Source organism: Podarcis cretensis (genome assembly GCF_951804945.1).
Source record: "Podarcis cretensis genome assembly, chromosome: 2".
In the NCBI taxonomy this organism is placed as follows: Eukaryota; Metazoa; Chordata; class Lepidosauria; order Squamata; family Lacertidae; genus Podarcis; species Podarcis cretensis.
In genome coordinates this window covers 43,588,962-43,605,646 of record NC_137171.1, presented here as the reverse complement: position 1 = coordinate 43,605,646, position 16,685 = coordinate 43,588,962, and the positions used below count along the sequence as shown (strand labels likewise).

At 45.0% G+C, this 16,685-nt stretch overlaps 1 protein-coding gene across 5 annotated transcripts in view; it reads left to right on the top strand.

The window, feature by feature from the left end:
• The window catches only part of ADGRL1 (adhesion G protein-coupled receptor L1), a 130,752-nt gene that overhangs the window by 101,214 nt on the left and 12,853 nt on the right, over positions 1-16,685 (top strand). For all 5 annotated transcript variants that reach the window (XM_079965877.1, XM_079965876.1, XM_079965878.1 and 2 more), the window contains 14 exons: positions 1,520-2,320; positions 4,034-4,348; positions 4,876-4,979; positions 5,104-5,289; positions 6,562-6,600; positions 7,985-8,168; positions 10,151-10,273; positions 10,411-10,616; positions 10,925-11,095; positions 11,501-11,710; positions 12,335-12,555; positions 13,272-13,338; positions 14,106-14,197; positions 16,494-16,662. In XM_079965877.1, the coding sequence (XP_079822003.1) occupies positions 1,520-2,320; positions 4,034-4,348; positions 4,876-4,979; positions 5,104-5,289; positions 6,562-6,600; positions 7,985-8,168; positions 10,151-10,273; positions 10,411-10,616; positions 10,925-11,095; positions 11,501-11,710; positions 12,335-12,555; positions 13,272-13,338; positions 14,106-14,197; positions 16,494-16,662 (2,888 nt within the window). The remainder of the gene's footprint in view (positions 1-1,519; positions 2,321-4,033; positions 4,349-4,875; positions 4,980-5,103; positions 5,290-6,561; positions 6,601-7,984; positions 8,169-10,150; positions 10,274-10,410; positions 10,617-10,924; positions 11,096-11,500; positions 11,711-12,334; positions 12,556-13,271; positions 13,339-14,105; positions 14,198-16,493; positions 16,663-16,685) is intronic.

Below are 16,685 nucleotides of genomic sequence, written 5' to 3'. Positions count from 1 at the left end.
TAAGTTGCTCCAGTGGCACTCAGGATATGGGGGAAGCAGAAGCTGTTGGTTACTTCATCCTTCTGCTACAATACCTTTAGTTCTTCTTTTCAGAAGGGATCCAATCCCTCAGCTAATCTACAGCTCTCTGTCCCCAGGGATTGAAAAATAGTCTCTTTCAGCAGGAAGAGGAAACACCCAATCTTTCATATTCAGGGGGATTTTAACTGGCCAAACATTGGATCTTTCTTATGCTTGTTTTTCATTCCCCAACGTCCCATTGAACAGTGTTTTGATATCAGTAGAGGAAATTTAGGGCTGGAAGCCCCTCACCTTTTCCACCCCCCTCTCCATGGGAAGGCATTCCCACAAAGCTGTTCTAAAGTTGCAAAAAAAAGTCTAATCCATTCCATGAAAGTTGGAAGGGTTGAAACAGCTATTTCAAGAACACTTTAAGTTTCTAAAATTGAATTAGAAATCCCTGAGAGAAATTAGAACTATAAGAGTCAGATGCAAAAATAGGGACCAATTTCCATTTGTCTCAGTGCTAACACAACTGGAATTTAAGTGTTGCATGGCGGCTGGCATAAATTAGCCTTGATCCATAGTGAAACAGTAATTCCCTTTGAACATGGAACAGGATAGCTTTTGGATCATTTTACCAGCCTTAAAGGTACTCCTTTGCAGCTCTAAAGGAGCTCCATAAGACAAGCAACCCCAGCTGCTTCTAGAGCAAGTAGAACAGAAACTCTGTGGGAGTCCAGTTGAGTAAACAACAAACATGTCCCTCCTCTAGAGAGACTCATAGAATACTCTGCTCCACCAGCCCCTCAGACCAGATAAGCATACACTACTCAATGGATCCCATAGGACAAACAGCCTCACAGCTCCATACTGAGCCCTTCATTTTTGAAAATCTGATTTCCATAGCATTAGGTGGTATGGCCCCATTTGCTCCAATGTAGAGCATCTGATTTAGATGATGCAGGGTTTAGCTGGTGCCAATTGCTTTCCCATAGCTGTTAAACTGTTGCTGTGTTGACTTCTAGAAGGTGATGCAGAACATGCAACCAGAGAGTAGGGGCTAGAATTGTCAGTTCAGCAACACTCCTGCTCAGATTCATGGGTTTCCCAGATGCTGCCACTCAGATCTCTGCAGGGAAACAATCTGACATCCTCTGCTTAATGCCAGAGAATGTAGCAAAAGAAAGGGAGGGAAGGTTTGGAACCCCTAAATTCCCTTTTTAATTTGATCCGGAGAAATTGTTTCTTTCCTCTGATGCTCCCCTGCCCCCAGTATTTATTTAACTTGTCACTGAGCCGTCTCTGCTCAATAACAGATAAAAGTCTCATGATTGCAGCTGCTCTCAAAACTCAGCGCGGATTTCACTTCTCCTGCCAACAGCCTTTTACAAATTTATCCTTTCTTCTCTCTTTCTCTTTCTCTTTCTTTTTTTTTTACCTCTTGCTCTATCACATTCTTTCTGGATTTCCCCCCTTTTACCCAATCACCCTTTCCTCCCTTACATCCCCTCCCTAGTATTCGTTTGCCCGGGGACACTGCACAAGATCCTGGAACCTACCTCGGCTCATGAATCAGAGCATCAGTCTGGAGCCTGGTGCAAGGACCCTCTGCAAGCCGGAGACAGAATATACGTCATGCCATGGATCCCATACCGGACAGACACACTGACAGAGTATGCCTCGTGGGAGGATTATGTGGGTGCCCGGCACACCACCACTTACCGCCTGCCCAACAGGGTTGACGGCACAGGTTTTGTGGTATACGATGGAGCAGTCTTCTACAACAAGGAGCGGACGCGCAACATTATCAAGTATGATCTGCGGACGCGCATTAAGAGCGGAGAGACAGTCATCAACACAGCCAACTACCATGACACCTCGCCCTACCGTTGGGGCGGCAAGACTGACATTGACCTGGCAGTGGATGAAAATGGGCTATGGGTCATCTATGCCACTGAAGGCAACAATGGCCGGTTAGTGGTGAGCCAACTGAATCCTTACACGCTGCGCTTTGAGGGCACGTGGGAGACCGGCTATGACAAACGCTCAGCATCCAATGCCTTCATGGTGTGCGGAGTCCTCTATGTGGTGCGGACAGTTTACGTGGACGATGACAGCGAAGCAGCTGGTAACCGTGTTGACTATGCGTTCAACACCAATATGAACCGGGAGGAACCCATCTCGTTGACCTTCCCAAACCCCTACCAGTTCATCTCCTCCATTGACTACAACCCTCGTGACAACCAACTTTATGTGTGGAACAACTACTTTGTCCTGCGCTACTCACTTGAGTTTGGCCCACCTGACCCAAGTACTGGTGAGACATAATCCTTGCACCTGAACATGGGGTGGGGTAGAGAAATCGTCACTGACTTGAAATCATGGGCCCTTGGCTTCTCCTCCCATTTTCCATTGGGTTGTCATATACATTAGGGGACAAAAAAAGCCGTGTTCATTTGCTTAATGCCTATTTTTAATTGTACATTTCTGCAAATACAGCATTCACTTGAAATTACTTCTTAAATACATGTATATTTAAAATATATACATTATACTAAAGATTATGTATAGGCAATCCCAAATGTACTGCTTAAGAGTGATACATTTTCACTTGAGCTAACCACCAACACACACTCTTAAGGTACTCGGTGAGCAATCTCAAATTATTGAGCCATTGTCTCTCCCAACTTCTACTGTTCAATATCTCTGCCATCCTCTGCCATCCATCACATTTCAGGAAACATCCAACTATATAATGGCAAGGTCATCTTACAAAGCAAGGCTTCAGTCCCAAAGCTGGCTTTTGAAAATATATTTCATTTTTGCCATTTTGCCACAAGCAGGTCTTTTAGTTCCAGTCATACAGTAAGCATCAGAGAATCTGCTCAGTTCAATTCAAACTCTCTGTGACCCCAAAAGAATTAATGTGTGCCTGAAATTCTGACAGTTAGCATCACGTGGAGTTTAAATTGACAGAGATGGATTGTCTGAAGTGCAATATTTGGCAGAAGCCTGGGGTCTACGAAAACTAATTCCTTGAAGCTGGACTGAAGGGGGGGAAATCTGTGCTTATTTTGAATACAGGAAATTCAAGATCAGTCATGCTCAGGTGCAATGGCAGATTCAGATTTGTTTAGCGCAATATGCAGCTAATTTGTTTCTCCGTTCGCCCCCATTGCACAGCTGCTGCCTGTGCAACACTAACGGTTAAACTTGAATAAGGTTACATTTGCATGTACAGGTTACTTGCAGGGTTGGGGTGGGGAAGAGCGAAATGTAGCCTTCTTTTACCCTGATCACCAGATGTTGCCCTTTAAACCTGGGGTTGTAGCAAAAGAAACGCAGTCACAGCTCCTGCCACCCACCCCCTCCTTAGACCTGCTTCCTGGCCCCTTCAAACAGGTCTCCAGGTGCGCCAGGAAGCACAATGGATGCTGGAGTGTGTATGCACAACAGGGCTCTGGAGTAGAATAGTTAGGAGAAGCTGCATCTGCCTTTTCTTCCACTTTAGCTGGATATTTAAAGAGTTTGGCCAAGGTACCAATCCTGGTCAGGTTAAAGAGAACAAAAGGTGATTACTTTCAGAGTGAACAGAATTTTGCTAAACTTCCCAGATAGAAACAATTCCATTGAAATTGAGCATTTGGTTAATTAAAAATACTTGGTTCTGAGGAAATGTCATTCAGCATCATGCTCATGAATACTTCTTTTAACATTTAAAATGGCAAGTGAGGATTTAGCCCTTTGTGTCCCATCCCTTCAGGAAGGACCTGGCAGATATATACTTTCAGAGATGTGAAGAATTTAGTAGGGACTTGTCAAGCTAACTGGTTAGAGACCTTTGCTTTAATGCAAATTAAAAACCAATGCTACCTAAGAGCTTGGAACCTGCCTAATAGTGCGTCCAACTCTTTGGTTTTTCTACCTCAGATAAGAAAAGGTACTTTTACTCTGTGTGCAGCATGTGGTGGCTGAACCTGTGGGGATATTTTGTACGTGGGTGGAAATCTATTTGCCTTTCTACCCACAGGCCCTGTCACCTCGACACCCCTCAGCACTACAACCACCGTTCGTCCCACCACCATCACCAGCACAGTCTCACCTGCCGCTACAACAACAACACGGCAGGTGCCCCTCACCACCCACCCCATAGGTGCCATAAACCAGAAGGGTACAGAGCTTCACCCAGTCACCGCCATAATGCCCAGCACCCGGCGTCCACCAGCAAACAATCAGCATGTCTCTCCAGAGCTCTTCTGCGAGGCCAAGGAGGTGCGGCGTGTCCAGTGGCCAGCCACACAGCAAGGCATGCTGGTCGAAAGGCCTTGCCCTAAGGGCACACGAGGTAATGAGCTGGCTTCATTTGAGTCCTAGAGGCATCAAGATGCACCCAGTTTCAAATGGGAGAAGCTGGGACTCTGGCAGAGTGTATTCCCGCCAATGGTGCAAGGAGCAAATGGGGCTTACAGGATATTGCCTGTGACCCCACAGCACTCAGCTCAAGGAAAGTGTGACAGCTTGAACTGTTGCTATGACTTAATTCATTCACACAACTTTCTGCAATGTGAACTCAGAGCTGGCAATTCTCAGTGGGATGAATTGGTTCTGCCATCCCCTGCTAACAGAACTCATCTTGTTATTGCCACAGTACTAAGCCATTTATCCCCACTCTGTACTCCTTGCTATATTAGTTAGATGTGAGAACTGGACTGTCCAGGAAGAGAGCTCTTCATTCACTACTAAGGTTATGATTGCTCTCTGCTCTCTGAGACCCTTAATCTCTGGTCTAGTTTTGGGATAAGGTGGGGGTGGAAGGGGGAAACCAAGCAGCTGGAAGCTGACTGAATTCTCCCCCTGTTTTTCCATGCACAGGTATTGCTTCCTTCCAGTGTCTTGCTTCGGAGGGAAACTGGAACCCACGGGGGCCTGATCTGAGCAACTGCACAAGTCCTTGGGTCAACCAAGTGGCACAGAAGGTATTGCTTTCCCCTTCACATTACAGTGGTCTTCACTCAGACAGTTCACATTTGGGCTTCATGCATGCACAGCTCCTTTTACCTGCCTGAGGCCAGTCTGCATTCCTTTCCCCTCCTTTGGCAGATCAAGAGTGGAGAGAATGCAGCCAATATTGCCAGTGAGCTAGCCCGGCATACGCGTGGTGCCATCTACGCCGGAGATGTCAGCTCCTCTGTCAAACTAATGGAGCAGCTCCTGGACATTCTGGATGCACAACTTCAAGCGCTACGCCCTATTGAGAGAGAGTCAGCTGGCAAGAACTACAACAAGGTGCATAGTAGTTTAATGGCTTAGATCAGAAGTTTTCAACCTTTTTAAGTCCCACTGGCCAGCCCCAGAGGAACCATTCGCCTGGGGAGCTTGTAGTCAGGGCTGCTGCAACAAACAGCTGTGCAAGACTTTGAGAGGCAGACACAAGAGGGCATCAGAGGAGGGAGGGGAGAAAAGAGGGGCAGAGGCCAGTGTTGCCTGTGACATCCCTGACCATCATTCAAGGCACCCCAGGGTGCCACGGCACACTGGTTGAAAGCCACTGGCTTAGATAGTGGTTCTAGGGCTGGCAGGCAGGGAGCCTGACCCCAGTTCAAGCAAAAAAATTGGTCTTGGGAGGGGGGATAGCAATTCATCAAGTAAAGCTTTTTGCATGGTGAAGGTGTCACTGGTTGGATTTCTGCTTGTTGCACAGCTTTTAAAAGTACAAGAGTCGAATAGGAAAAAAGATGGCAACATGGTGTTGGGGGACAAGGAGTGATAAAGGAGGATTGGTGCTTATAGGCATTGGGAGCAATGCATGTTGAGGCAGAAGGATGCCACTGAGAGTGAAGGGTTGGAGCTACAAACCATGAACCTGCATTCAGGTTTTACAATAACCATGGGAGCTAGAAATGAAAGCTGACATCTTTGAGCTTAGTGAAAGATTCTAGTTCTGTAATGGATGCCCTATTTCAGGGGTCGCCAACTCCCAAGAGACTGCAATCTACTCACAGAGTTAAAAACTGGCAGTGATCTACCCCCTTTTTGGGGTTCAGGTCAAAGTTGTTGAGCTTTTTTAGGGGGAGCCAGTTATCTGCCACAGACGTCCAGTGATCTACCAGTAGATCACAATCTACCTGTTGGACGTCCTTGCCCTATTTTATTATGCTGTGTGATGCAATCCTAATAACAAAGTTCCCTATACCCACTTCTTAATAAATAGTCTGATGTGAGACTATTCAGCTTATGCTGAAAATGGCTACTTTTGAGGTGCAGTCCACCAAATGCTGCTGCTGTACAGCCACTCAAACAGTCTTTCTAGCAGATGTAAATAAATCTTATCTAAATGTCCAATAAGGTGTTGCTTTGGATCCACACTTTCATTCAGGATATGCCTTCATTATCTCTGCCTGTTGATGAGTGAGTTCATGGCCAGAGCAAATGTGCTTAAGATCCCCATTGAACCTATCCCTGTGGACCCTTCTTGCAGAAATTACGTTCTAATCATTTGCTCTCTCTTTGTCCACCTGAACCATTGCTTACTTTGGGCATGGCTGTATCACCCTGCAGATGCACAAGAGAGAAAGGACATGTAAGGACTATATTAAGGTGAGTGTGATTAACAGGTCCTGTGGTTGAAACCCAGATAGGAGCTGCTACCCAAGAAGCAAAGTTTTTCTCACAGAGAATCTCACAGAGCAATCCAGGTCCTCAGTCAAACATGCTTGAGTGGAGCAGAGCTGTCCCCATGGGCAAGGCATGTCCCAAAGCCCCTGTCCAGATGATGGGTGGGCTGGTATTAACCAGTGGAAACTCCCCAAACACAGATGGGGCAGGACCTCAACAGAAATGGGCCCAATCTGGGCCTCTTTAATGCATCAGCATGGGAGCTGTCACAACATAGGGCCATTTTAGAGTATGGATTCATCCAGACTACATTATTAGGCACAAGTCTGCACTTTAAAGTTCCGTGTCTGAGCATTTTTTTATTTTTTGGTCCTAACATTTTCCCTGGGAAAACCCACCTCCACCTTCCTTTAAAAATCATGACAGATGCCCATTCCATAAGTGGAGGCAGGGGAGGAAGAGAAAACACATAGATTCAAAGAATATAACAAAACAATATTTATTTTTTATTTTACTCTAAGAACACCACATAAAGACAACTCTCATAATACTAAAGGAAATTATGGTACATTATCATTATATTTCTGGTTCCAATAATGTACAAATAATAGCAGTTTTCAACAGTTGTTGGTTTTTCTTTTACTCTGATATAATTGGATAGCTTCATCATTTCAGCTGTTTTCCATAACTTCCCTAAATAGTCATCAAGTACATAATAAATTCAGCTACATTTTAAAAAGGAAAAGCACGAAATGACAGGGCATTTCTGTGGGCACATGGGCGATAAATACGTGCTCTAGTGAAAAAATAATACAATGGAGAAGTGTTCAGACTCTAAAATGTGAAGGGAGAAAAGCAACCTAAAACAGTTATAAATGGCATAGACATTTAGATACGGGATTGTTCTGCTCATCATTGAGCTCAACAAAGGCAATTTCTAGTAGGTTCCTGTGCAATACACATAACTGCATTACCAAAGGCAGTTGATTGCAATGCCTGTGCTGTTCAGGGGAAGAATTGCTTTTTCCCAGCTATGGAATATTTGGAAAATACTATACCCCCTTACAATGGAAGGGCTGCTTGGAGGGAGAATGTCTAATTCCTATACAACAAAGGAGTAACAAATACGTGGTTCATGCACAATTTTTTATTTTATTTTTTAAATCCCAATACTACTTGTAAAATTATACTCAAAGCAGCCTGGAAAGAATTGTCCAGTGGTGACAGCAATGCCACCACACAAAGACACAGGAATGTTTTCTCTCTGTGAGAGGAGGCATCTGTAGCTGGTTTATTATACAATGGGAAGCTAGAAGAAGCGGGGGGGGGTGCTTCCATCCTCTCTCAGAGCTCTATGTCATTCTAGGCTGTGGTGGAGACGGTGGACAACCTGCTGCGACCTGAAGCTCTAGAGTCATGGAAGGACATGAATGCCACAGAGCAAGTGCACACAGCCACAATGCTCCTTGACATCCTGGAGGAGGGAGCCTTCCTACTGGCTGACAATGTCAAAGAGCCAGCCCGTTTTGTCACTGCCAAGACTAATGTGGGTAAGTCTTTGATGCTGGGCTCACATAGAAGAACTAAAGGGGGAGGCTGTTATCCCTACTCAGAGACCCCAATATTTTGCTTCAAAATTTTGCATTGAATGGAGCAGACACAGTGCCTGAGCCTTCTAAATGTAGAGAGGGAGAAATATCAAATACTGGTAGTAAAGGGAAGAGCTGTCATTTAAGTATGGAAAAAGTCCTTATTTATAAGCACTGGGGTTGTCCTTAAAGCACGTCTACTGCTACCATGCAAATGTACCATGGAAATCTGTTGTGTAGTGCATTGGACAAATTTCTTACTTAAACATTGCTGCCATTTAGAAAGTTGCACAGATTCTGATTCCTTAGGAGTTCCTATATGTCCAGTAAGAGGTATGTGTGCATTAGTTACTGAGGACAATGTATATGCAGGGTGCACACACCATTTCCCTTGTGAAAGCAATGTCTTTAAGAGAAATTGGCTGGCTGTGGTGGCCACGGATGATAAAAGCTGGAGTCCAATAACATCTGGAGAACCATATATTCCCAATCCTTTCTCCTTGCCTGCTGTGACGACACCAAACCATACTGTTGTACCTGGAGAACCTTCAAGAGGGCAGAGCTTCACTGAAGAAACCCAACCCTAGTGCTACACTGAAGACAGTTCTCCTGGGCAGCAGAGTGAAGAGGTGCAGTTTGAGGTGCTGAAGCAAGTAGAGAAGAAAAGGGCAGGAGGAGCTGGAGCATATGGAGGGAAGAGAAGGCTGGAATTAGGGGAGGCAAAAAGAGATAGAGTATACGGGCAAAAGGGCGAGTAATGCGAGGAGGGAGAGATGGATGTCCTCTCCGCCCCCCACCCGCTAAATTCCTAGTGCATTTCCCTGCACACATTTATATAAGTCTTGTGTGGGTCTCTTGTTCCTGCTGGATTTCCAATGCAGCTCTCTTCTATGGCTGTGCACACACTGAAAGTCCCACATACCGACAGGCACTGTACTGCTTAATAATACATGTCAGTATCTGTTGATGTTCACTCTAAATTGTTTGGCTCTTGCACAAGAAGAAGGAACTGCTTATGGCAGAAGGTAAGGCTGAGGCAAAAACTATAAAATTACATCAGGGAACCAATTAAGCATGTTAGCCTGCACTATTGAAGGAGGAAAAGCCCACCCATGTTTTATGCCTTGGATAACCACTAATGAGATAGAATCCATTAGTACAACTATTGCCAAACCTTTCAAGAGCATCATCCAAACCGTTTTATTACAAGTGAGCATTCTACCAGGTGTTACTAGCTTGGTCAGAACTGTCAAAGAATCTAGACAATTATGGTTGTGCAAGCCAATTCTCTTTTTGTGCAGACAATTCTAGTAGTCATATTCTTCAGCACTATAAACTGACAGCTTTCTCAAGCATCTTCGGGGGGGGGGAGGACTTTCATTTCTGGTAGGAAACCTAACCCAAAGCTCTTAAAACAAAACATTAAAGCCGAGTCTTCTGAAAATCCTCTCTTGTATGTCACTGCTGCTTGGATTAAGTGACCCCAGAGCAGCAGTGCAAGCAATAAAATTCCAAAATAGCTCAGGCTATTTAGACAAAGAAAGAGAACAGCAATTCATAAGTGAGTGGAAATAACAAATCAAAGGAAGAAACAGGCAGAAGTGGTACAGATGCCTGCACAGAATTTTTGCATTTAGCACATTACTTCACCATAGAGATGTGGGCAAAACAAAACAAAAACTATCGCCAAATATAGTATTAGCAGCCACAAAATAGGGATGGCAATTTGGTGTCCACAGAGCATTTCGAGGACAGATGTATAATTTGAAACAGGCTCGCTCCATGTCTGCTCAGGTAGTCCAGAGATGTGGTAACATGTGAAAGGTATATGCTCCGCTTATGGGGCGGGGAATCAAATTAAAAAGAGGATAATTAAAAATTGTTCTGAATATTGTGCCTATGTTTCCTGCTTGTATTCATCTCGCTCTTCCTCCTCATTGCAGTGCTGGAGGTGTCAGTGTTGAATACAGAGGGGCAAGTGCCAGATATTGTTTTCCCACATGAGTATACCACCAAGAATTCCATCCAACTCTCAGCCAACACTATCAAGCAAAACAGTCGTAATGGTGAGCGGGGAACGAAATGCGGGGAGGAAAAGGGACGCCAGGATCTCAAAGACCTTTTCTCTAATGTGATGAGAACCACATTTGCCTCTTTTTGTGGTGCAATATCATGGCCCTGATTCCCTTTCATCTCTCTTCAGGGGTGGTCAAGGTTGTCTTCATTCTCTACAAAAATTTGGGGTTTTTCCTCTCTACCGAGAATGCCACCATCAAGCTGGGTAGTGAGGTTGGTTCAATCAGCCCCTCACTTGTTGTCAACTCACAAGTTATTGCTGCCTCCATCAACAAGGAATCTAGCCGTGTCTTCCTGATGGACCCCGTCATCTTTACCCTCTCCCACCTGGAGGTGAGACTTGCGTGACATCTGGAACCAGTGTGCTCATTCCCCCATTTTTAGCACATCCTAGGGCATGCCCCACTATGGCACTTGGTGGCTTGTATCCTATTTCTGCACACATACGCCCAACATTGGAAACTCTATGCTTTGTAAGTGCATAGATGCTGATGTTTTGATTGTGTACCAATTCACTCCCATTCTCTCCAGAATGAACCATTTTCCTGTATCCCAACTTCTCAAAGCCTAGGGCCCCTCTACTGCTCTGGCTTCACCCCACGTAATTGACGATTCTTACAGGCATATTTTTTTCCATGCAGGAGAAGAACCACTTCAATGCCAATTGCTCTTTCTGGAACTACTCAGAGCGCTCTATGATGGGTTACTGGTCCACGCAGGGCTGTCGGCTGGTGGAGACCAACACGACCCACACCACCTGTGCATGCAGCCATCTCACCAACTTTGCTGTGCTCATGGCACACCGTGAAATTGTAAGAATATCATTCCCACTGATGGGGGCTGAGGGAAGATGCTCCAGAATGGTTGGGGGGCAGAGAGAACTGGTTTTCTGCCACTGTCAAGGTCCCCCTTCCAGTTCATTATGCACCCGGTATCTTCTTGTCCATACGGGTAACCCAGAAAATCAGGGTGGTCATTATTATTACATGAAACACTGGAAGTTGGTTCTTTCCCTGTTCGTAATAAAGATGCACTGGATTAACAATTACTTGGAGGGTGGCAATTTATTAGATGGAGACAGTCCATTGGCAGAGGACGGTAAATTAAGTGCTACCAGTATTACAGTCAACCTAAAATTTCAACTCTACAACAGGGGAGAGTACATAACAGGAGAGGAAAGCTGTGCACATCTAGCCTCATTCCGCTTTTCCTTTCAGTACCAGGGCCGCATCAATGGGCTGCTGTTGTCTGTCATCACGTGGGTGGGCATTGTGATTTCCCTGGTCTGCTTGGCCATTTGCATCTCCACTTTCTGCTTCCTGCGTGGGCTGCAGACTGACCGTAACACCATCCACAAGAACCTCTGCATAAATCTCTTCATCACTGAACTCCTCTTTCTCATCGGCATTGATAAGACACAGTATGAGGTGCGTGACAATCTCCCCTCAGAGCAACACCAAAATCACCACGGCATATTCCTCTGCATGGAGGGAGTTGAGAGAGTCACCAAGGGGCATGTGGTACAATAGGACAGGATGGAGATCCCACTGGGGAACATTTGACTTTGCCAAGTCAGTGCAGCCACAGAGGGGAGGGGGTAACAGGAAGGGGATATCTGCAGGAAGTTTCAGCTCACTCTAGAGCAGGCTCAGTTTACCAGGCATGGGCATGTGCTTGTTTTATGACAGAAGCAACACCTGGGAAGAGGACAGTTAACACAATTGTTCCCTCTGCTTAAGTCACCACTGCTGCCGGGAACAGCCAGGTGTCATAGGCATGTCCAGTTGTCATGAGAAGGTACTGCAGACCCAGGGACGAAATTGTGTGCGTTTGCAGGGTACAAGGGTGGGCATTTTCCCCTTGCGGTCACTACACAACTTTTAAAAGTGCAGCACCTTTTCCAATCATCACTGCCTTAAAAAAATAAAATTGTGTGCTTTTTTTTTTTATTAGACAGAAAAACAGGATATTTTAAATTAATTCAATAAATGCATTACAAAACGAGGCATTGTGCTGATGGGATTTTTTCTGTCTCTCCCCTTCCATCCCAGATTGCCTGCCCCATCTTTGCAGGGCTGCTGCACTACTTCTTCCTGGCAGCGTTCTCCTGGATGTGCCTGGAAGCGATCCACCTTTACCTCATGCTGGTTGAGGTTTTTGAAAGCGAATACTCCCGCAAGAAGTACTACTACTTGGGGGGCTATTGCTTCCCTGCGCTGGTAGTGGGTATTGCTGCCGCCATTGACTACCGCAGTTATGGCACCGAGAAAGCGTGAGTACATGGAAGGCCAAAGGGAGAGGCTAGTGGAGGGTGCATGGCAATGATAAAAACAGGAGGTTGGGGGGGAGGCTAGTACACTGCACACATAACTCTACGCTAACTGTGGGAGGAGGAGCGCCACAGCAGAGGTTGCCAATGTGACATTCTTCCCCTGACACCCATGAAGCTTCTGAGCTGCCTGCCCCCTTGATCATGAGGTGGTGAGGATGATTACCTTCTTCTCTCTTGAAAAGTACATAGTAGGAAGTTGGAAGAGTGACAGTCTCTCCCCCTTCCTCTTTTAGTTCTATGCTCTTTTTCAGGCTTATATTTTCTACTGTAGCTGACTTACCCAGACTTCCTCTCTCTCTCTTGGGGGAGGCAGAGCAGGGCAGGGCAGGGAGTGAGGAGAGATGTGGCCAGAGTGGATGGTGCCCATAGCACTTGCTCAGAAACCCAAATTTGCCCATGAGCCTGAAAAGGTTGGCAACAGAACTGGCAGAACAAGATTAGAGGTGGGTTTGGGTGACTTGAAAGATACGGGATGAGAAGTCCTTTAATGGATGTTATGACAGAGGGGCAGGGCAGAAGAATGAGCAGAGAACAGGCAAGGTTTTGACAGCACATTTCTGGGTGAGTGTCATCTCGTGCCAATAAGCACTCAGGCAATCAAGCCTTGAGGTGTTTTTCCTGCTTCCATCTGACACTTCCCTGCTCTCTTTTGGCAGATGTTGGCTTCGAGTTGATAACTACTTCATCTGGACCTTCATTGGGCCTGTCTCTTCTGTCATTGTGGTGAGTCACTAGGGATTGTTAAGGAATAGACACTCAAGGATTTCCCTTATCAGTCAAAGAATCAGAGTCCCAAAGTTGAGGAAAGAACCGGAGCCCTTGCTCTCCTCCTCAACCCATCATTAGACCTCCCTTTTTCTTCCCAGAGTTAAGAAGAGTGCCTGGGTGTAGGGCGTGTTTTCAACTTTCAAATTCCAAATATGAGAGGTGCTTAAAAGTTGCAACATGACTTGGGACTTCAAAAGATATTTTGGTTACATAAATATAATTTAGGTTTTCTTGGTAAGCAGAATGTGTGTAAATTTGTGTAGAAATCATTGAAAGTGGTTGCCAAGTACTTGCAGTATTATTATTATTATTGTTGTTGTTGTTGTTGTTATTTATATTACCTGACATTTTCAGAAGGTAAAATTAAAATTCTTTGGTTTTCTGAAAGCAGTTTATTTGCTTCTTCACCAAGTGTAGTCTTGCCAAGCTGAATGTTGTCCAATCACAAAAATAATAGCAGATTTGAATTCCTCACACCCCAAAGCTTATTTTTAAGGCCCCTCGCTGAAGAAATTTGCAAAAATTAAGTTTCATCTCCTAAAATGGCATGTCCTAGCCTGGGATGTCATGTTGCTCATTCCTTCCCATCACACACAGACACGGACACTGACAAACCCTTTCCCCTGCATCTGGGGAAAGCTACTAGCAGGGGAAAGTGGGAGGTGCTTTTTTGCAGAGGACTCCCTTTCCCCTGCTCACATCCATCTGTACACATCCTCCAGATCAACCTGGTGTTCCTCATGATCACTCTGCACAAGATGATCCGCAACACGTCGGTCCTCAAGCCTGACTCCAGCCGACTGGACAACATCAAGTGAGTTTATGTTTGGATTCCTTTTCATCCTCTGGCTTAGATCCAAATTTCTCCCTACCTTAATAGCACACCTCCAGTGCCTTCAGATTCCTGTGGTGCCTTGTATTTGGTTCCTCTAAAACAGCTTAGTGGGACAAAGCCAGAGCAGAGAAAACAGACAACTTGGGGTTTAAAGGGACCGGACTCTTGCCCAGACCATGATATCGAGGACCCCATCTGTCTCAGCAGTGTCTCACTCAGCTGAGTGACCTACAGCTGGGAGTAAACAGGCTAGAGGCCAAAGCATAGTGCTTTATGGGCTCAGATCATCCTTTCAGAATGCTGGGATATGGGTTGACTCACTCAGCTTACACTGGGTAACATTATGAAGCTTTTGTTTGATCACTTCACCAAAGGCTTTGGACTGCTGGCCATCTTTATGTCGAGTAGATCTTTCTTTTCCTCACGACCCACCACGCTGCAAAGGGTCCTGTGAAACCAGCATTCTCTCGTTTTAAGAGAGTGTCCTTATATTCAGGAAAGGAATTGTCACCCTCTCAGATGAATAGAGTGAGGCTGCTTCATTCAGTCAGCACAGTGGAGCTGTCTGAGTCAAGCAGCAAATGAGGTTAGAGTTCTGACACTTTGAGGGAATTTGTCAAGCTCAGTGCTGCAAATAGCCTGCAAATGCCAGTCTGTCAAAAGCCGTGTGTTACTCACAAGTTCACATCTTCTTACACTCATTCATACAAAATAATCTAGAGGTGGGGAGAACACCCTGGTTAATGCTGAGTTAAGGTTAAAAAAAAATACTCATAGCTTAAAGTCTACTAAGCGGAGAAATGCAGTTCAGCTAATCCTAACAGCTTTATAAACTACCTTTACCTTACCCAAGTGACCCAGAACAATACTTAACCCAAGTAGCTGGAGCAAGTGCTGTGGACAGAGGAGGCTGCTGAACCTCTCAAGGATCTAGAGGAGCCCAGTAAAAAATAAAAAAGAGAGAGCTGGGAAGCTCAAACATTAATGAAAACTGAACTAAGAAAGTATGAACCTCATGGAACCAAGGAAGGGGGGAAAGGGTAGATCACACTTTCTCTGTGCTATTGCCCTGATCCAAATCACACAGCCCTCTGTATGCACATGCACACAAATGGTTGCTCTTTGTTAAAAAGAAAAATTAAAGTAACAGAACTCCAAGTCAGATGTATTTTGATCCTAATTTGCAGGTTACCTCTTACAAAATTTATTAGAGCCTAACTATGTAAACATGGAGTAAGCCTTACTGATTTAAGTTGGCTATATTTCAAAATAACCATATTTTTGATTGCAGCCTTAATTTTGCTAATTAACACTGTTACCGGCAATATAACCATTACTTCTATCTGCCAGCCCAGTTTTTACATGCTTGCTTGTCCTGCTCTTTTTAGTTCATTTACCAAAGAGTTCCAGTGCATTTGTTTACTGCTGGTGTGGTTTTGCAGCCTGCTTCCTGCCGTCTTTCTGTGTTTCTTTTAGTTGCCAAATCTCAGTCAGAAATAAACACAGCAACACTTTGTGGTTTTAGTTTTGTCTTTTTCATACAAAGTACAAATAGACAGTTGATCACTTCTTTCCACTCAAAGAGCAAAGATTGGGAGAACTGACAGTAAGAGGATACTCCTGAGCCAATCCTAACCATGTTTGCTTGGAAGTAAGTCTAGCGTCCGTCTCTTGGGCACCTACTAGAGAGTGCCTTTGATCTCACGGCTGACGAGTGACAAATATATGGCCATGCCATTTCACAGCCTTTCATTTTGAAAAGCCCCTTTAGAGTCTGAGCACACTCAAGTGTGGAAGTGCTTATGAAGCTTTAAGAGAGAGAAAACAAAAAACAAGCAAACGAATGGTTGAGCGACCACCAAACTAACATTTGGGACTATGGTGTGTTGTTAGGAAATGGCAGGTAGTACACAAGTCCCATGATTTGTGTTTGTATTCCGCAAATGGAAGCCGTTTGTAACAACAAAGGTTAGGTGTAAAGGAGGCAGTTTGGTCAACATTTCTGGGCCAAGAATAACTGGAGGTCTGTAGTAACAATTTGGCTGGTAATTCTTAGACATACAACTCCCTCACTAGCAAACTATGGGAGAATCTCCCACATGCTGACTTCCTTGCCCATCTTTCTCTCTCCATCCCCCTAACATTGTCTCACTGTTTCTTTGGTGCCAGAAGTTGTACAGAGGCATCTATAGCATAACAGCAGGGAGATGTGAGACTAGTTTTGCTCTGGTGAGGACTCCCAATTCCCTGAACTCACTAGTGTCTCCTTCTACAGGTCTTGGGCACTCGGGGCAATCACTCTCCTTTTTCTCCTGGGCCTCACCTGGGCATTTGGTCTCCTCTTCATCAACAAGGAGTCTGTTGTCATGGCCTATCTCTTCACCACCTTCAATGCTTTCCAGGGCATGTTCATCTTCGTGTTTCATTGTGCACTTCAGAAAAAGGTGAGTACAGTGGTACCTCGGGT